This window comes from Equus asinus, chromosome 12 (assembly GCF_041296235.1).
Source record: "Equus asinus isolate D_3611 breed Donkey chromosome 12, EquAss-T2T_v2, whole genome shotgun sequence".
In the NCBI taxonomy this organism is placed as follows: Eukaryota; Metazoa; Chordata; class Mammalia; order Perissodactyla; family Equidae; genus Equus; species Equus asinus.
In genome coordinates this window covers 17,392,643-17,414,141 of record NC_091801.1, presented here as the reverse complement: position 1 = coordinate 17,414,141, position 21,499 = coordinate 17,392,643, and the positions used below count along the sequence as shown (strand labels likewise).

At 37.1% G+C, this 21,499-nt stretch overlaps 1 protein-coding gene across 2 annotated transcripts in view; it reads left to right on the top strand.

Moving 5' to 3' along the window:
• Positions 1 to 21,499, top strand: part of PREX2 (phosphatidylinositol-3,4,5-trisphosphate dependent Rac exchange factor 2) — a 274,795-nt gene that overhangs the window by 47,356 nt on the left and 205,940 nt on the right. For both annotated transcript variants that reach the window (XM_014838489.3, XM_070481134.1), the window contains one exon: positions 20,487 to 20,558. In XM_014838489.3, the coding sequence (XP_014693975.3) occupies positions 20,487 to 20,558 (72 nt within the window). The remainder of the gene's footprint in view (positions 1 to 20,486; positions 20,559 to 21,499) is intronic.

Here is a 21,499-nt window from a genome sequence, read left to right as displayed (position 1 = left end):
TTTCACACCAGTGACAGGGCACCATATGCTCCCATCTCCCTCAATACTGTCACTGCTGCCTGAAGTCTACTTGCAGAGGTGGTTAGTGCTTCCGGACACATCCCCAACATGGGGCCTAGTTCTCATCAGCTTCTAGTTTACCATTCAGTTTATCTTTCACATTATTGGTATTTTCAAGCGCCACGCTCTGCAAATAATTACCCACAACCATGTTAGTTTTCTGCACTCAGCTTAGGGACAATTTCATTGAAAAGGTTGCTTTTTGAGAATGATTCAGGTCCTCTGAAACCAAGAAACTATTGATATTAGGGAGTATTTGCCATTTTGCAGTAGTTAAGCAAATCTGTTGCATCTTTGAGGTTATATAACAAAACTCATAAAGGTTGAACAGACATTATCTTTTTCTTTGTTATTTTACATCAGCCAGGTGAGAAAAAGCTACATAAAATAGTTTTTAGTTATCATAGTCTTTTTTCCTGGAAGGAAAGTTTCCTTGTTTACCAGCACTCAACTTGCCTCATGAATAGCCAGCTGTTGACAGAGCTGCAAGCCAATATCCATGGAAATGAACTCATTAATAGTATTTTGCTTGCTCTTATTTGATTCATGAACTATGCAGAAGTATTTGATATTTCCTATTTTATTTTGTTCTTGGTTTTTGAAACATAATGAGATTATTGATAATAACTGTTACCCCAGATTTTCACACTTGAGTTTATTTTTTCTCATATTTCTTGAATGCATAAGCAAATGCTTTCAGATATTTGCCTTCTTGCAGATGGTTAATAAAATTTTTACCAAGAAAATTATGAATAAAATTTACAAATGGCTTACAAATACTTTTAAAATATTTTACATATTTATACATACACAATACCTAATCCTCTTATTAATGCATTGATTGTAACTTGCTGTGTGGATGTTATAAAAAAGAATGATTCTCCTTCTTGAGAGATTAAATGTGCTGTTATTTAATGAAAATAGCATCTGACAAGTGTATTTGTTGATATAAAATAAAATAGAAAAAATAGTAATAATAGCAAACAGTTATTTATGTGCCAGTTATTTTATATATATTTATTTAATCTTTACAGCAAGTTTATAAAGGTAGATGCTATATTACTCTTCTTTTACAAACATGCAGATTCTGCCTTACAGAGGCAGAGTTACTTGTGAGATGTGACGCATCTAGTAATTGGCAGAGTTGGGATTGGAATCCAGGAGGACTGGCTCCAGAGTTCAAGTGCTTAGCCACTTCCCATTCTTGTCTTCTATTTGATTTTGGCAGAGTCTACAAACTGGACTGGCTGTTGTCCCAACACCTGTGCGTTCTTTCCCTACTGATTTCAAGTACCACCTGTTTCAAATCCTGAATTCCCTCCTACTTGGGATGTTTTCTGGACTCTTCTCTTCCATCGATCTATTTGTCTGTATTAGCCCAACACTAACCATCTTTGTTACTCTACGTTAATTCCTTCTAGGAATAGAGTTTGAGTAGAATGAAAAAGGAAAGGAAGCAAAACTACAGACTAAGGAGTAGATGGTATTTTGAATATTTGGGCGTGAGAAAGGAGAGAGGGGGATATGGTTAAGTTAGAAGGGGCAATAGGAAGTTGATAGAAAAGCCATCTATAAGAGTGGACAATTTTAAGAGTCAGCTTCAAAGAAAGTAGATATATAAATTTCTCAATAAATGGTTCTTTCTATTATTTGAAACAAATATTTATCATGAAGCAAATTTAAAACACTTTCTTTACCTCATGTACTTGCACAGTGGGCTAGATCAGAATGTAAGATAAAAGAAGCTAGTGGATGCCAGGCAGAGATGGATCTTTGTGTTGGGATCCTCGTTCATTCCTCTGGATTGTTTTCCAGCGTTAAATACTTTTCCTTCCCCCACTGCTTGCATTTCCCCTTCATGGGAACTGAATTCTTGAGTAACGACTTAAACAGGAATAGTGTTCCGCACTTTAAATTCCGGAAATGACCAGTTTCCTGTGCCAGAGAAAAATTTGTGCTTGAGAATATTATCTATATAATGTGCTTGGTACTTCCCACTTGGCCTTTTCTTTCATTGTGCTGTGTTTTTCAAGTTATCTGATATCAGTGTAAATTCCTGAGCAGCACAATGTGATGTATTATATTGGAGACACAATAGTCTACTGGCATCTCTGTATAAATATTTGTATAATATTAAAAATAATGCAGTTTATGGGGAAAAAGGAACCCTCATACACTGCTGGTGGGAATGCAAACTGGTGCAGCCATTATGGAAAACAGTATGGAGATTTCTCAAAAAATTAAAAATAGCAATACCATATGACCCAGCCATCCCACTGCTTGGTATTTATCCAAAGAACTTGAAATTAGCAATTCAAAGAGACTCATGCACCCCTATGTTCATTGCAGCATTATTCACAATAGCTGAGATGTGGAAGCAACCCAAGTGCCCTGAATGGATGATTGGATAAAGAAGATATGGTGTACACACACACACACACACACACACACACACACACACACACACACACACACATTGGAATACTACTCAGCCATAAAAAAGATAAAATCGTTCCATTCACAACAACATGGATGGACCTTCAGGGTATTATATTAAGTGAAATAAGCCAGATAGAGAAAGACAAACTCTGTATGAGTCCACTCATATATGGAAGATAAACAAACACATGGACAAAGAGAACAGATTAGTGGTTACCAGGGGGTAACTACAAAGGATGAAGGGGTGCACCTATAATGTGACTGAAAAATAATAATGTACAACTGAAATTTCACAATGTTGTAAACTTTTATAACCTCAAGTAAAAAAAAATAATACAGTTTAGCAGAGGTCTTATTAAGGAAAAATTTCACAAGTGTGTTTATGTAAGCGCATGAACTGCGTTTTAGAAATCCATTTTATCCCTTATTGATCCCTGTCTGGCTGCACGCCCAGTTGCCCAGTTGGGTGAGCAGTGCAGGATACGTTGTGGCAAAGAAAAGACCCAGAGTCGGCGAGCAAGACATATGGGTTTATTGGGAGTTACTTACAGGGAGGTCCAGTGGCTGCCAGCTGGAGAGTGACACGCATCTGCAACTGCGGGTGGGGAGGGGGCTTCTTATATAGGCAGGGGACACAAAGGCTATGTGCTTGCCGAGAGGGGCTGTCCCTGGTACTACCAGCACTCCCAGGAGCAATAGCTCACGTGGAGGGGCTCTGTGTCCCTTCAAGACGTGATGTTCTTTGAGTGAGATAAGGTAGGATCTGGGCTGGCCAGGCTCTGAATCATTACAAATCCCAGCAGCTGGGCGTCCTGCCCAGAAGGGAGCCAGAAAGACATGTGAGTGCAGTGGGCTTGGGGGCTCTTGCTGAGCAAGCAAGGCCTGGGCCCTACATCACTAACTGACATCATGAAACATACTTTTATCTGAAATGCCACCAAAAATTATGGGATATTTGAAATATCTTTATTTTTTGTTATAATTCTGAACTTAATTAAAAGTTGATTATTTCCATCTGCTTTAAGCCCTTTTACAAATATTATGACATTATATATAAAGGAATAGTTTTTTTGTGCATGTGAGGAAGATTTGCCTTGAGCTAACATCTGTTCCAGTCTCCTTCTATTTTATATGTGGTCTGCCACCACAGCATGGCCACTGATGAATGGTGTAGGTCTGCGAGTGGGAACTGAACCCGGGCCACTGAAACGGCGGAGCATACTGAACTTAGCCAGTAGGCCACAGGGCAGCCTCATAAAGGAATAGATTTCAATGTAAATTTTACAGCCTAGCCCTAAGACCTTATCTTTGTTTAATGGTTCTATTGGTGCTATAAAGTGTTAATAGCATCCAAAAGAGCTAAGGCAACTTCAAGCATATTAGTGTTCTTTTTCTCTGCCTAACTTTTCTATAGACATGTTCTCAGATGGGCCTGACACTACTTCATAAGCCTGTGTAATTCTTGTCCTTATCCACTTCATGTAGCAGCTCGTTGAAATCAAAGCCACGCTCTGGCCATGCTCCACATTCTTTGTTCAATTTTTATTAATACCATGTGTGCTAAGTCCTCTCAAGTATTATGGAAGTAGGCGCCAGTCTCTCTTAGCACCTTATAGTTTGATTCTGAATTAATTTTTTCTATCCTCTACTTGTTAATTTTTAAATTTCTGGAATATTTAGAAAATATGAATAGAGAGATTGACAGAACCACATTTGGGGGCCAGCCTGGAATCTTGGCAGAAAAGATTCAGTACAATATGGAATATATGTATATATATATACACACACATATATATATATTTAATAAACATAGTAGATTCTTTTCCTCACAAAAGCCTTGAATTATTTGTTTTGAAATCAAGGACTTCTCCAGAAGTCAGAATTGGCTGGATTAGACTGTTATTAGAGAAGCAGAGAGGGTGGGCAGGGGCCTTCCCCTTTAGTTTTGTCCTCTCTAATGTTAGTAATAATTACAACCGCAGTAGAAGGAATGAAACTATGGCTGTGGTTGTAGCAACAGTGGCAGAAACATCAGCTAACATTTCTTTCGTCCTAATTATGCACTAGCACCATGCAAAGTGCCAAAGAAAATGACCTCCATGAATTCTGTTCGCCTCTCTGTGAGATGGGTACTGTTATTAACCTGATTTAATGAGGAAGAAAGCTGAGGCTTAGAGCCTTTGGCATCATAATTGCTTACCAAAGGGCTGAATGCCACTCCTCGGAGCCATCCTGTGTGTGTATAGCTGTGTGGGTAGGTGTTTCTAGGTATGTTGGGGGAGGAATGTGGAGGATTCATTTTGAGGGGTTTCAAAACAGCCGACTGTAAACATTGGGTGCTTCTTGATCTTATTTACTTTATTCAGTTGATTTCTCTCTGGAGTTTGGCGTACCCCTGACCATTCTGGAAAGAGATTTCAATCACGCATAACAGTACAAGGAACACAGATCATCATGTATCAAATACAACTCGGAATGTATAAGCCAAGGAGAGCTTATTACCCAAAGAGTCGTTTGCTAAAAAGGAAATTTAATAGTTTAAAACAAAGGACATTGAGTTGTTTCAGTCTTAGAGAAAACTAGTTGTATACATGACTTCGAGAATTGTCTCTAAAAAATATCACTTCTAAGAGCATCTAACTTAATTTTGAATACCTTTGGACACGAGGAGTTAAGTAAATAGGCACCAATTTTCTTAGTTTTTTTTTTTTTTTTAGATTTTTTTCTCTCATCTTGGGAGTAGTTTTTTACTCAAACACTTTAAGATCAGATGCCATTTTCAAACTTAGAACTCTGGAATGATCAGTACTAAAAATTTATAAGAGCCAAAAGGGCCTTGGCAAAACGTCAAGACTATGGCTGAAAACTGAAATGGCTACAGAGATATCTAAGTCACAAAAATGAGTAAAATGGGCTTTGCATAAGAAAGAACAATATTAGTATGAGAATAATGATTAGCATTTAGCTTTGATGTAGGGGTAATAGGGAACAGTGGTGACTGTAGCAAAATAAAGGGAACGTGTGACTCCTTTTGCCCCAGCCTATGTTGCTGTTCAGGGATGTGGGCCCTGTGTTGATTTTTTCCTCGTGTTTGAAGAGAGACTAGAATTATTGACTTTTATGTTAATACTCCTATTTCTTTAAATGATAGGAATTGAATTAACATTTTAACCACACTGTGCTCTGTTAAAAAATACCTCCACTGCTTCTGACCTCTGCTTTAGACTAACTCATTGCTTTAGGTCCCTGGAAGTTAAATATCCAAGAAAGATGGCTACACTACACCTATTTTTACAGATTGAGGTGTGAGATGAGTTTGTAGGAATCAAAATTGCAAAAAAAGTAACAAAAAGTTAAAGAAAAACTTAAAAAAATTTAACAAAAGACACTTCAGAACAGCTTGCATTTGTTGTAGTATTTTATTGTAACCATCTCAATAAATTTTAAAATTTTCAAGTTTGCTTTTAATAATTTCATGCATAACTGTAATTCCATTGAGAATGATTCTGATTTCTCTTTCATCTTCTGTCCATTTTCACTACTGATTTTCCAGCCACCTAATTATTAAACATCATTAAAATCTTCTGCCTTGCATGTAGTGAGTGCACCAATTACATGCTGACAAAGATTAATTCTTTCCCCTGGAAGCTCTTAAAAAAATACAGTTCTGTCTTGCTGGCTTTTGGTGTGTTCTGGTCAAATAGAAGACACTAAATAATGTTTTAATCCTGAAATCCTGGGAAAGTTTGGGCCAAAGGGGTTAAAAATCTCAATGATATGATAAAAAATTATCTTCACCTAGGCTTTCAGATAATAGTGATGTTCACTTTGAATTAACAGTTGTTCTGAAAAAGAGTAAAACGTCTTTTTGTGGGAAATTGGGCAGATATTAAAAGCCCCTCAAGTAAAATCCTTGTAGCTCTGAATCATTAGAAAACATCAACAGTCATTTTCAAAGGGTTTTCACTGGGGATCTTGACATGCTGTTTAGGTCTCACTGTGATCTCTTTAGGCATTTCTCTGAGTCATCCAGGTGTGCTATATATTTTTTTTAATGGTTTTTAGAGTGAGAGATGCCCATGAGGGTGAGTCTTAAATGCTGTTGAACAACTAACAAATGATTTATTACTCAATAAGTTTTGGAATTTTCTATGGATGGAATGTTGTCATGGGAGTCTAGGGACGAACTAATATCTGTTCCAAAGATGAAAAAATGCTGCCCATATTCCATCGGGGCTTATAGTGTGATGAAGGGTGGACATGCAAACTAACAGGGTTTTTAAATTGTTGTTCATTGTGTCTGAGTGGGAAAGACATGACAAAGGGAGTTTTAAAAAAACTGCTTAGTTATTTAAGAAGAAATTTATACATAAATTCTACCTACTTATAATTTTTGTAAAAATGTTTAACTTTTTATTCATAATCTAACAGAATTATTGAAACAAGGAGATGTAGAGAGAAATATAGGACTTAGCAAAAGCTCCCAGGGCATGAGAAGTCACTTATTTTTATAATGTAGCCCAGAGAGCTTGATAATTCAAAAGCTTTTAGCCTCAATTTTGTGAATTTACTTGGTACTGCTATAGGTATTTGGGGACTGTATATGCCACTGGTGCTCAAGTGTAGGGGTGCAGAGTAGGCATGTGGCAATGTATGGAGACACTTTTGGTTGTCACACCTAGGAGTGGCAGTTGCTACTGACATCTAGTGGGTAGAGGTCATGGAACTGTTGAACATCCTACATGTACAGACAGCCTCCACAACCAAGATTTATCTGGCCACAGATCTCAATAGTGTTCATGTTGAGAAACCCTGGTACATGGTGATGGAAAAGAAAAAGATTATATCATGTCCTTATATTCCAAGTTGCTGATGAATATTTGGGAAGATAATACACTGGGGAAATTAATACTACACAACCATGTGGTCTTTAGAAACAAAAACCATCTTGTTAATAAAAAATTCTCCCCTCTTTCCAGTAGAGTTTTATTGAGAGCTTACCAAATGCCAGGCATTGTTGGAGATGCTGGAGGTACCCCAGTGAATAAAACAGACAGACTCTGCCTGTCTTCATGGGGTTCCAGTTCCAATGTGGGAGACTAGTAAACAAAGGAAAACGTAAAATGGGACGAGGAGGAGTGGAAAGTGCTATAGGGTGAACAAAGTAGAGTAATGTGGTAGGTAGGGCATGATGGGTGTTGGGGAAGGGAGCGTGTCAGGCTGGATGGTGATGGGGGACCTCTCTGAGGAGGTGGCAGTTCAGCTGAGAACTGAGTGACAGCAGAAGACAGCCAGATGAAGACTGTCCTAGGCAGAGGAAGCAGGTTGTGAAAAGATGCTAGGGTGGAAGTAAGTGTGGAATGTTTGGGGAGGAGCAGGAAGGCTGTTGCGATTGGGCACTGGTCCAGAATGGGGAAACTGGGATGAGATAAAATGAGAGAGGAGGCAGGGGCTGAATCATGCTTTTTTCTTTTTAGTGCTGAATAATATTGCATTGTCTGGATATGCTACGGTTTATTTAGCCATTCACCAACTGAAAGATGTCTTGGTTACTTCCAAGTTTTGGCAATTATGAATATAGTTGCTATAAACATCCAGGTATAGGTTTTGGTGTGGACATAAGTTTTCAACTCTTTTAGGTAACTTCTAAGGAGCATGATTGCTGGATTGTATGGTAAGAATATTTATGGTAAGAATATGGCAAACTGTCTTCCAAAGTGGCTGTACCATTTTGCATTCCTACCAGCAGTGAATGAGGGTTCCTGATTGCTCCACATCCTCACCAGCCTTTGGTGTTGGCAGTATTTTGGATTTTGTCCTTTCTAATACGTGTGTAGTGGTATCTCATTGCTTTACTTTGCAGTTGCCTAATGATATAACATCTGAGCAAATAAGCCATCTGTATATCTTCTTTGGTGAGTGTCTGTTCAGTTCTTTTGACCGTTTTTAAATCTGGTTGTTCATTTTCTTATTGTTGGGTTTTAAGAGTTCTTTGTATATTTCAGATAACAGTCTTTTATCATAAATGTCTTTGGCAAATGTTTTCTCCCAATGTGTGCCTTGTATTCTCATTCTCTTGTCATTCACGGAGCAAAAGTTTTTAATTTTAATGAGGTCCCACTTATCAATTATTTCTTTCATGGATCATGGCTTTGGTGTTATATCTAAAAAAGTCTTCACCATCCCCAAGGTCATCTAGATTTTCTCGTTTGTTGTCTTCTAAGAGTTTTAGTTTTGCATTTTACGTTTAGATTTATGATCCATTTTGAGCTAATCTTTCTGAAGGATGTAAGGCCAGTATCTAGAGTCTTTTTTTTTTTCTCTGCATGCGGATGTCCGGTTGTTCCAGCACCATTTGTTGGAAAGACTTTTCTTTCTCGGTTGTATTATCTTTGCTCTTTAGTCAAAGATAAGTTACTATATTTGTGTGATTCCTTTTCTGGGCTCTCTATTGTGTTCCATTGGTCTATTTGTCTACTGTTTCACCAGTACGACACTGTTTTGATTACTGTGGCATGATAGTAAACCTTGAAGTCAGATAGTGTCAGTACTGACTTTGTTCTTTTTTCAATATTGTGTTGGCTGTTCTGAGTCTTTTATCTCTCCATATAAACTTAGCATCATTTTGTTGATATTCAAAAAATAACTCACTGGAATTTCAACTGGTATTGTGTTAAATCCATAGATCAAGTTGGGAAGAACTAACATCTTGACATTATTGAGTCTTCCTATCCGTTAGCTCTCCGTTTAGTCCTTCGGTATTTTTTATCAGAGTTCTGTAGTTTTCCTCATATAGACGTCGCACATATTTTGTTAGATTTATACGTAGATATTTCATTTTTGGAGGTCCTATTGTGTTTTTAATTTCAAATTCCACTTGTTCATTGCTGGTACTTAAGAAAGTGATTGGCTTCTGCCTGTTAACCTTGTATCCTGAAGCCTTGCTGTAATAGCTAATGAGTTCCAGGAGTTTTGTGGTTCTTCTTTTGGATCTTTTACATACACAATCATATCATTTATGAACAAAGACAGTTTTATTCTTTCTTTCCAATCTATACAGTTTTTATTTCCTTTTTTTTCGTATTATATTAGCTAGGAATTCCAGTACAGTGCTGAAAATGAGTGATGAGAGGGTGCATCCTTGCCTTGTTCCTGATCTTAGGAGGAAAGCTTCTAGTTTCTCACCATTATGCATGATGTTAGCTGTAGGGTTCTTCAAGATTTTTTTATAATGTTGAGGACATTCCCCTTTATTCTTAGTTTGCTGAAAGTGTCACGAATGGTTGTTGGATTTTGTCAAATGCATTTCTGCATCTCTTGATATGATCATATGATTTTTCTTTTTAGACTGTTGATGTGATGGGTTACATTAATTGCTTTTTGTATGTTGAACCAGATTTGCGTATCTGGGATAAATACCACGTGGTTATGGTGTATAATTCTTTTTGTACGTTTTTGGATTTTATTAGTTAATATTTTGTTTAAGATTTTTGCATCTGTGTTTATGAGAGATATTGTTCTGTAGTTTTCTTCTGAAGTCTCTGTCTGGTTTTGATATTGGGGTGATGCTGGCCTCATAGAACATGTTGGGAAATATTTCCTCTACTTCTGTCTTCTGAAAGAAATTATGGAGAATTGGTATAATTTCCTCCTTAAGTGTTCAGTAGTATTCACAATTGAATCCATTTGGGCCTGGCGCTTTCTGTTTTGGAAGGTTATTAAATATTGATTAAATTCCTTTAATGCGTCTAGTCCTATTCAAATTGTACTTCTTTTTGTTTGAATTTTGGCAGGTTATGTCTGTCAAATAATTGGTCCATTTTATCTAGCTTATCATTTGTGGGCATAATGTTTTTCATAGTATTTTTTGTCATTTTAATGTCCATGGGATCTGTGATGTTGTCCTCTGTTTCATTTGTGATATTAGTAATTACCGTCTTCTCTCTCTCTTTAGTTAATCTAGCTTAGATGCTTATCAATTTTATTTATCTTTGCAAAGAACAACTTTTGGTTTTGTTGAGTTTTCCTGTTGATTTCCTGTTTTAAACTTTATTGATTTCTGCTCTAATTTTTATTATTTTCTTTCCTTCTGCTGACTTTGTATTTAAGTTGCTCTTGTTTTTCTAGTTTCTTAAGGTGAAAACTTAGATTATTGATTTTAGATCTTTCTTCTTTTCTAACATATACATTCAATGATGTAAATTTCCTTCTAAGCACTGTTTTTGCTGCATCCCACGACTTTTTGTAAGTTGTATTTTATTTTTCTTCAAAATATTTTTGTATTTTCTTGAGATTTCTTATTTGACCCCTGTATTATTTGAAAGTATGTTGTTTAAAATGTATGTATTTAGGGGTTTTCTAGCTATCTTTCTGTTACTGATTTCTAGTTTAATGAATTCAAATTCCATTGTGGTCTGAGAGCAAACATTATATGATATCTATTCTTTTAGATTTGTTAACATATGTTTTATTGCCCAGAATATGGTCTATTTTGCTCAGTATTCCATGTGACCTTGAGAAGAATATGCATTCTGCTGTTGGGGGATGAAGTAGTCTATCAATGTCCGTTATATCCTGCTGATTGACAATGTTGTTTGGTTCAACTATGTCCTTACTGATTTTCTGCCTGCTGGATCTTTCCATTTCTGATAGAGGAGTGTTGAAGTCTCCAGCAATGATAGTGGATTCATCTGTTTCTTCTTGCAGTTCCATCAGTTTTTGCCTTATGTATTTTGGCACATTTGTTAGACATATACATATTAAACGTTGTTATGTCTTCTTGGAGAATTGACCACATAGTAATTATGTCATATTTCTCTTTATCTCTGATAACTCTCTTTGCTTTGAAGTCTGCTGTCAGAAATCAGTGTAGCTCTTCTTGCTTTGTTTTGATTAGTGTCAGCATGGTATATCTTTCACCATTTCTTAACTTTTAATTTTTATGAGTCTTTATATTTAGAGCAGGTTTATTTTAGACAACGTATAGTTGGGTCTTGTTTTTTGATCCACTCTGACAATCTCTTTTAATTGATGTACCATTGACATTTAATGTTATTCTTGATATAGCTTGATATCTTGATATAGATATAAGATTAATATCTACCATATTTGCTACTGTTTTCTATTTGTTGCTTCTGTTTCTATTTTTGTCTTGCAGTCTTTTGCTGCCTTTTGTTGTTCTAACTGAGCATTTTATTTGATTCGATTTTTCTTTCTTTTCTTAGTATATCAATTATACTTCTTTTTTTTACCTTTTTAAGTGGTTTCCTTAGAGTTTGCAATATACATTTACAACTAATACAAGTCTACCTTCAAATAACACTTTACTGCTTCATGGGTACTGCAGGTACCTTGTAATAACAAATACTCCTAATGCTTCCCTCTTGTCCCTTGTCTTATTGCTGTCGTTCATTTCGCTTGTACATAAGCATATATATACACGCGTACACACACATAAGCATACGTAATTGAATGCATTGTTACTATTATTACTTTGAACAAACCAGTATCTTTTAAATCAATTAAAAATAAGAATAATAAAAGTTTCTAATTTCCCTTCATTTGTTCCTTCTCTTTGATGCTTTTTCATTCTTTATGTAGATCCAACTTTTTGATCTATATCATTTGCCTTCTATCTTAAGTACTTTTAATCTTTCTTACAAGGAAGATTTACTGGTAACAAGTTTGTTTTATTCTTGTTTGTCTGAGAAAATATTTCTCCTTCACTGTTGAAGGCTAGTTTCACAGAGTACAGAATTTTAGGTTGATGATTTTTTTTTTTCTCTCAACACTTTAAATATTTCACTCCACTCTTCTTGCTAGCATGGTTTCCGAGGAAAAGTCAAATGTAATTCTTATCTTTGTTCCTCTATAAGTAGGGTATTTTTTCCCTCTCTGCTTCTTTCAAGATTTTTTCTTTAATTTTTGGTTTTCTGCAGTTTGAATATGGTATGCCTAGTTGTTGTTGTTGTTTTGGTATTTGTCTTTCTTGGTATTCTCTGAGATTCCTGAATCTGTGGTTTGGTATCTGACATTAATTTGGGGAAATTCTCAGTCATTATTGTTGGAATATTTCTTCTCTTCTTTTCTCTCTCTTTTTCTGGTGTTCCCATTATGCATATGTTGCACCTTTTGTGGTTGTCCCATGGTTCTTGGATATTCTGTTCCACTTTTTCAGTCTTTTTTTTTTTTCCATTGCTTTTCAGTTCTGGAAATTTCTATTGCCGTATCCTCAAGCTCAGTGATTCTTTACTCTGATAATTAGGCTTTTAGGGGTGTGGTGGTAAGATGTGGGGGATGGAAAGTGTTCTATTGTCTTATGATTGAGTCTCAGTGTTTTGGGGAGCCTGTTTCCCTGCACTGTGAACTTCACCAGTTCTTCTCAGTTTCCCCCCTCCTTGGGTGGAACAGGTTGGCTAGAGTGGCCTGGAGTTGGGTATTTTCCTCTTCTCATCTGGAGGGCTAGAGGAGGATGGAGTTGGATATTTCCCTTCCCACAGTTCAGTTAGGCCATGATATAACCCCAGTAGCTTAGGCTCTGGTAAAATAGTTTCTCTTGAGGGCAGGTCTCAGACAGAGACCCGTCTGAAGGACAGAGTGCTCTGATGTGTTTCAAGGTAGTTACTTTCCCCCTCTTTCTGCCAGAGCAGGAGAGGATTTTTCTCCGATATTCACTGTGAGAACCTGGTAGAGCTCCTGGAGGTGAAGCCTGCAAAAGGTGAGGGCCTCCTTTTTGGCTCCTGCTGAAGTTTTAACTCTCAGACTTGTCTATACTGAGCCTCCAACAATTTTTCAGTTATAGTTTAGAATTTCCTAATTTGTACCTCTTCTGGCAGAGATTTCTGCTTTTGGGTTTTTGATCTGGTAAGTTGTGATTCTCTGTTTTTGCCTGTCTGTCTCTCCAACTTTGAAGGCAGCTATTTGCCCTGTGTCCTTAATTCTTTGACAGATCTGAGAAGAGTTGTTAATTTTTCAGTTTTTTCAGCTTTTTACTGATGGTTAGGATAAAGTGACGACTTCCAAGTTCCTTGCATGCTGGACAGGAAACCAAAAAGTCTGACTTTTTATTTTTAAATGATCATTTTGGCAGCTGCATAGAGAATGGATGCTAGGAAGCAAGCACATAGGCTAGAAGTCAGTAATGGGAGTCTGTAACTCTAGATCAGAGCCATCATTGTAATGCAAGTATAAAAATAGCTATCATAGGTAATTTCCCCATGCTTCTAAGTTTTCTTATTCCCCTACCCAAATGAGTCTCAAGTGCTTGGCAGTAAAAATAAAATTGAAGAATACTTTCTTCCATATCTTTGGAGCTAATTGGAAATTGTCGAGGGCTGGTCCAGCATCCCATCCCACTATTAGAGTTCCTGCTTGTTCATAACATCCCACTTGTTCATAGAGTGAGTGCTGAAAGTAATAAAGCAAAGGAAAGATGTATAAGGAAGGAAAGGAGAACAAATGGAGTTGACAGGTGTGAGCAGTGATACCATGGATGTAACAAGAGAAAGATCAAGTTTAATTAAATAACAGAACTGAGTGGTATAGATTCATGGTAATGAGTTTTGGGCCCTAGATCTCTTGAGAGCCTTGGAATTATTGCAGGGTATTATATGGTTTTTCAAATGTGTAGATACTTTTTTATTATTACAATAAATTCATTGCTCAGTTTTAGCATCTACCTTCTAATATACCAAGTATGTTTATTGTTTATTATCTATCTCTCCCCACTAGAATATCAGCAGAGATTTTTTTTGTGTGTGAGGAAGATTTGCCGTGAGCTAATATGCATTGCTAACCCTCCCTTTTTTTTCTTTTTTGCTGGAGGGAGATTAGCCCTGAGCTAACATCTGTGCCAGTCTTCCTCTACTTTATATGTGGGACGCCTCCATAGCATGGTTGATGAGTGGAGTAGATCTGCACTCAGGATCTGAACCTGCAAACCTGGACCACCAAAGCAGAGCACACAGAACTTTAACCACTCGGCCACAGGGCCAGCCCCTCCACAGAGACTTTTAACTATTTTGTGTATTGAAATATCCTATATGCTTAGAACAGTGGGTCTCAAACTGTGGCTTGCAGACATTTAGGGTTTTGTGAAATTCTTTCAGGGCATGAGTAAGGTCGAAACTATTTTCGTAGTAATATTGAGACTTTACTTGCTTTTTTTTGCTGTATTGATGTTTGCACTGATGGTGCAAAAGCAAGGGTGTGTAAAACTGCTGGTGATTTAGTGTGAATCAAAGCAGTGGCTCCAAACTGTACTTGTAGTCACTGTATACCTCACTGTCACCCACGCTTGGGAGGTGATAGAGGCATGCCAGTTTCACTCAAGAATGTTCTTGATGAAGCTGTAAAACATTATTTTTATTAAGTCTTGACTGTTGAGCACTTGTCTTTTTAATATTCTCTCTGTGATGAAGTGGGAAGTACGCCCGAGTACTTTTGTTGCATACTCAAGTATTATGATTGTCTCCAGGGAAAGAATTTGTGTGGTTTTTTTTGAGTTGCAATGGAACGTCATACTTTCTTGAAATAACAACTGCAAGACAAACAGTGGTTTTAGTTTCAGGGCATTTGGGTATTTGGTAGATATTTTCTCAAAAAAGCATGAAGTGAACCTGTCTCTTCAAGGAAAACAACCGATCGTATTTGTTGATGATGATAAATTCAAGCTTGCGAGTGAATTTAGAGTCTATCGTTGTGAGTTTGACAGCTTCCTGATACTTAAAGACTTTCCTATTGAGTTGGATACTGATAATAGCTAATGTCATGTGTTTGTTGATATTGTATAATGAAGTGTGTCAATATTTGAAAGATATGCTTAACTCTCAGTGAACCATTGTTAAAAAAATTTACAAAATCACACATGGGTAAAAGTTTCCTTCACATTGCAAGATAGATCAATGGGTTTTAATGTAACAGAGTAAGAAAAGTTCAGATATGGTTTCAGATTCCACATCATGACTAACCTATAAAAAACTACCACTTACTGAATTTTGGTGTTGTATTAAATAATATCCGCAACTATCTGAAAATGTCATAGCAATGAATATATTTCTCCTTTTTCCAACTATCCTTGGAAATATATGTTTCCAAACAACGTATCACAACAAAGTAAAGCATATGAGAATCCAGCTATCTTCTGTTAAGCTAGACATTAAAGAAATTTGCAATCGTATAAAATAGTACCACACTTCTTACTGAAACTTTTGGGGAAAAGATAGCTATTTTTCATAAAAATATATATGTTAGCGTGTAATGGGTTTATTATTGTTAATTTTAAATAAATTTGTAAATAAATATCTTTTCTGAATAATAGATATTAGTTTCTCTTAGTTTTAATTTCTAATATATTAACTATTGATAGATATAATACACGTAAATAAGAGCTCTTCATGATTCTCCATAATTTTTAAGAGTATAAAGGAGTCCTGAGATGAAGACATTTAAGAACCACTGCCAAGAACAAGGCCTGGCACATAGCATAAATATTGTTGAATTTTTTCTAGAAGTTGTTGTTAATATGTGTTTAAATTTACGGATATTAACCCCACAATATGCATGTCTGTTACTTTTTTTTTATGTTAAAGGAAGGATTCCTACTCAAAAATTGGGAATCAATAGGTGTTCAAGGAAGGGTGAGATCCAGTGAACTGGAGAGGTTGCGAAGCGTTCACTGAAACTGTATTAAGGGAAAATAAAATGTAACCTGAAGGATGAGCTACTATTTTCTATCTTAAAAAATAAACCCTCCCTTGATCCAGATCCACCTCCATATCTCTGCTACCTTTCTCAGCAAAACTTGAAAAATTTTCAAATTGTTTCAATGGTTACCAACTCCCTTTCCTCATCTTCTGTTTCCCCCTCTACCTGTTCCTTTGGGACTGCTCTGGTCAAGATCACCAGGGACTGACCTCTGCATTGTCAAGTCATGTATCTGTTTGTAACCTCTCAATTTCTCAGCCATGTTAAAGCCGTTGACCACTCCCTCTTTCTTGAAGCCCTCTCTTCTGTTGGCTTTTGTGACATCACACTCTCCTGGGTTTGCTCCTGCCTTGCTGGCTGCTTTGGTTTTTCTTCTTCTACTTGGCCTCTAAATGTTGGAGTGCCCCAAGGCTCTACCCTGGGACCTTTTGTTTTCTCCATCTGTATACTCTCTCCAATGGACTGGGACCAATTGCCTCTTCTCTCTATGTACACTTTCCCTGAGTTACTTCCTTGTGCTGGTGATACTCAGCTCTTGACCTTCAGCCACCATCTCCCCTCAGAACCCCAGATCGGTGTGGCTAATTCCCTACCTGAGATTTCCACCTTGGTGTCCAGTAGGTGCCTCAAACTCAATATGGCGGAACAGACTCTGATTCTTCCACCTCAAAACCTACTCCTCTGGATTTCTCCATTCCAATAAAATGGCACTACTCTCTACCAGCTGTTCATAGCAAACTCAAATAATAAGCCTTTTTCATTTATCAGAATGTCATTTTTTTCCTCAGGATACAAAACATTGTAAAACAAAACACTTATCTTTCAAAGAATTTTAATGTGATTATATTGTTTTAAGTTCAAGAGGTAAAAGGAAAATATTTACCTTTATTGTTTGTTTTCCACTTATTTTCTGGGAACAAGTATACTTTTTGCTGCAATAGTGCAGCCCCTCTTAAATTTTCCCCTTTTCACCTTTATATATAAAATTCAACCATCTCTATCCATATTACATTAACACATTTTCAAGGTGACAAGTTCCTGTTAAATTTATTCTGAATGTAGAATATTTGCGGGAGTAATAACATTTAGTGCCTATATGATATTATGAAATTCAGACTGGTGTCGAGTATCCAGAATTAAAACTGTAAACTGTTAAGATCTATGTGACTTTTGAGAGTGATGTACTGTGTGTGCCTGATGAAAAGAACGGGAAGGACAAAAATGAGTTGAGAGAGATCATTTAGAGCATTGAAATTATAAAATAAGCAAATGTATTCTGAGAATAGAACTCATCGTGGACTTTGCTTTACTGTTGAGCCAGCAGTGGTCCAGATGGGCAGACCAGGAGAAAGGGGATGGCTCTCCTCTCCCTATTATATCTTAATGAGTTTCTTCCTCCTTTTGATTTCTTGGTAGAAAACTTGTAACATGTTTAGCTTTCTTAAACTTTAATTAATATATGACATTTAACATATTTATTTTTGGCAGGGGGGTGGGGAAGATTAGCTCTCAGTTAACGTCTGCTACCAATCCTCTTTTTGCTGGGGAAGATTGGCCCTGAGCTAACACCTGTGCCCATCTTCCTCTGTTTTATATGTGGGACGCCTGCCACAGCATGGCTTGATAAGTGGTGTGTAGGTCCACACCCGGGATCCAAACTGGTGAACCCCAGGCCACCAAAGCAGAGCGCGTGAACTTACCTGCTGCGCCACCACCAGGCCAGCTCCTGACATTTAACATATTTCACCAAATACATGATAAGAGGAAAACAGGATGGGGCAAGTTGAAGGGAAATTGAAGAGTTCCGCTCTGAGAGTGGGGAAACAGCAGCCATGACTAGGAGGATATCTAGGCATATGTTGTGTGGAATCCTTGTTAGGGCAATGCTGGCGATCTGAGTGTACGCTACCACACCTGCAAGCTGGAAGGTACCATGGGGAGGGGCACTGCGAGCCTCTCTTCCTCCAAATGTCTTAGTCTGTCTTACCTGGCTCACCCGTCTCTGCTCCCTGGCTTTCAGAGATTACTATGACCTGTTTATGCACCCTAGCTTGTGATTTCATTGTTGGCGGGGGAGGGTCTGCTGGTGAGGGATCAGAAACCACAAGTGGCTGAGCAAGAGGGTGTTGGACGTAGAGGGAGTGTGACATAGAGTTGAAGTCAAGTGAAATCATTGTACCCATTTTTCTCATTGAGACTCACTTATTTGTCTAAGGCTGTTTCTTCAGTCTTTGGAAGAGTAAATATAAAAGAATGTTCGTAAAAATGTGGTCTTTATACCATGTGCATCAGAATCACATAGGGAGCTTGTTCAAAATACAAACCACTCTGCTGAATCAGACCTTCTGGGATGGGACCAGGGAATCTGCATTTGGAAGAAACTCTCCAAGTGTTGTACACAATAAAAAGTTTGAGAACAACTGGCATTAGAAGCTATTTTCCAGCACTTATTTGTAATATATTTGCCTCAAAGTGAAGATGCTCTAATTCTGATGAAATTGTGGCCCAGTGAGAATGAGCAAATGCAGAGATAAACCAGCATATTAAATTGCTCACGTATGTTTGTGACTAGGGTCTTAATGCTTCCTTGATGGATTTGAAAAAGATTAAATGCCCCAGTTACCAAAGTCTGAAGGGACTCTGTAGATGCTGGTTGTTAAAGGGTGATTCTGAAAACACGTTATTTATCTTTATCTTCAGGAGGAAGACCTACACATTTTGTAAAAAATGTCAAATGGTTTTCATGGTTTTGCGCTGTCAGCAAATTATCTGAAATCTGCCTTTACTGTTGTATAAATGAGGCTCTTGGGAAAAATAAATCCTTAGCCAGAAATGCTAACAAGTTCCAGGTTTTCTTTCATATACAGTTCAACAAAAAGTTCCATATTGTCACGGAGGATAAGAAGATAAGAAGTTAGATAAAGATATAGTTTACTTTGTTAGTTTGTATGTTCCCTTCTAACTCGTATTTTGATTTATTTTTCTACTTCCTAACTTTAACTTACTGGTTCCAGAATGTGACTGAATTCAGTTTATGAGGAAAAGGTTTATAAATGGAGAGGTGAAGTTTAAGCTCTGCTTGCACGAGAGGTTACCTGTTTACTCTGTGGTCAGACTGAAATGTAAATTAGGCAACTAAGCCACCCACGGTATTTCCAGACTAAATGGAAAGAGCTAAAGAGCATTTTTTGGTATGCATGTGGGGAAAAATATTCAAGGAAAACAAAACTAAAATTAAAAAGTAAACAGACTATAACACTAATGAAAATGAGCACTTAAAGTCAGAAATTCAAAATCTCTTTCCATTGCTGATTATACCTAACTTTAGAAATTAGTTCAAAAAATTGCATCACGTATTTCCAATAAGAAACTTAAGGGGGCGTCCAATATTTTCTTATTCATTTTATTTAATTCAGCTGAATTATTTCGTTCAGTTGAGGCTGTTCGTACTGATGTAGCTCTGGTTATGGAATCTGAAACATGGACAGATTGAATTGGGAATAAAGATGGAGCTGAAGCTAATGCTAGGAGTGAGATCCTGTGGCTCGTTTGGTTTGTTTCTTTTAAATAGTTTTGTTTTTCTTTTTATAAAAGTTATAACATGCTCACAGCCAAATATTCTGAAAAGGTACAAGGGTTGCCTTCCTACCATCTGGAGGTCACCACTGTTTCCATTTTGCTCTATGCCTCATATGTTTTCTCAGTATGAATGCCACTGACATTACACGTGTGTATTTATGTATATATACTTGTATGTATGTGTGTGTGTATATGCTTATGTCTACACACATGTATGCGTTATGTATATCTATGTACATATCAAGTATGCTGCTGATTTATTCACCAGACAAAATTTTATAGACATATGTTTATAAACACATGTATATATAATTATATAATTTTCATTGCATTCCATTTAGGATTATACTTTTGTATAGTATTTCATACTTTGCAGGTACCATAATATATTAAATGATTCCCTTGTTGGATGAATTTAGGTTGTTTCCAGTGTTTCCACTTCTGTAATAAATCCACTGAAACTCCTTGTCTGAATATTGTTTTAGGATAAATTCCTAGAAGTGGAAATGCTGGGTTAAAGGGAATGCCCATTTAAAAATCTGAGGTATGCTGTCAAGTTGTCCTCGAAATATTGTGCCACTTTATACTTTGATTTCTGGTACAAACTTTGGTTTCTGTAAAAAATTTAATTTAATTCTAATCAACACCTAGTTGTTTTATTAACCTAATGTTGCCTTCATAGTGTCTTTTCTTGTTTTGTGCAGGCATTCTTACACCGAATGTACCAGTGTGCAGCGTCAAAAGTTGACAAAAATGTAACAGAAGAAACAGTGAAGGTGAGGAGGTGCAGTTGGCCCTCAAGCCAAGGACAAGCTCCTTTAGATCAAATTTTATCTGTGGCTATGGCGTCAGGACTTTTCAACTGATCTTCAGTTCAGTATAAGTTCTAGTGCTAGTCCCTTGTGTGGGTGAACATTAGAAAAAGGGAACTAAGGTTTGAGAAAAGAAATGGGAGTTGAGGACGGTGTAGAAAGCATAGAGAAATTTCTTGCCAAGGCCTTGGGAAAGTTTGAAAAGAGGAAGAAAAATAAACCCAAGACGAAGAACCTTAGAGTCTACGAGAGGGAGGGAGCTGAGCTGTGTGTAAGATGATTGCTGGAGGTGGCTCAGGAAGACAGGATGTGGGCAGATGCTCCAATCTCTGATCACTAAAGGCTCTGATCACGAAAGAACAAAGGATTTGGATGGTCCACTGGTGCAGAAAAGAAAGTCTGCACAGTATCTTCAACTCAGAAACAAACATAGAAACATTTCCTTTTAAACTGTAGGGAAGGAAAATTGTGAAGAGTTTGGAAAAAAAAAAGGGATGGGAGATGAACACTAATTGTGCTGTAGTCGTCGTTACTCATTTAAGTTGTGTAAATCATCGCTGATATTTATTTTTGATGCTAACTTGCTGTTTTACTTTGCTGAAAATAAAAAATTTCCAAGGATTTTATACACATCTGACTATTATTAAATACCAACTTTCAAACTCTCCTCGCCATGGGAGTATTATAGTTCACGTGCTTTTTGTTGCAAGCAAAAGACACCTATTACTCAAATTGACTTGAAGATACTTTGGGTCTTGTTTTAGGAACTCCAGACAGAATAGAAGGTTCAGGACTAGTGACTTGGGGAGGTCGATAAGATTGTCAGGTTCTCTCTAGCTCTTCACTCTGCCATCCAGGTTATCAGCTTTGCCCCTGAGCTGGCCCCTCCCACAGCTACAAAATGA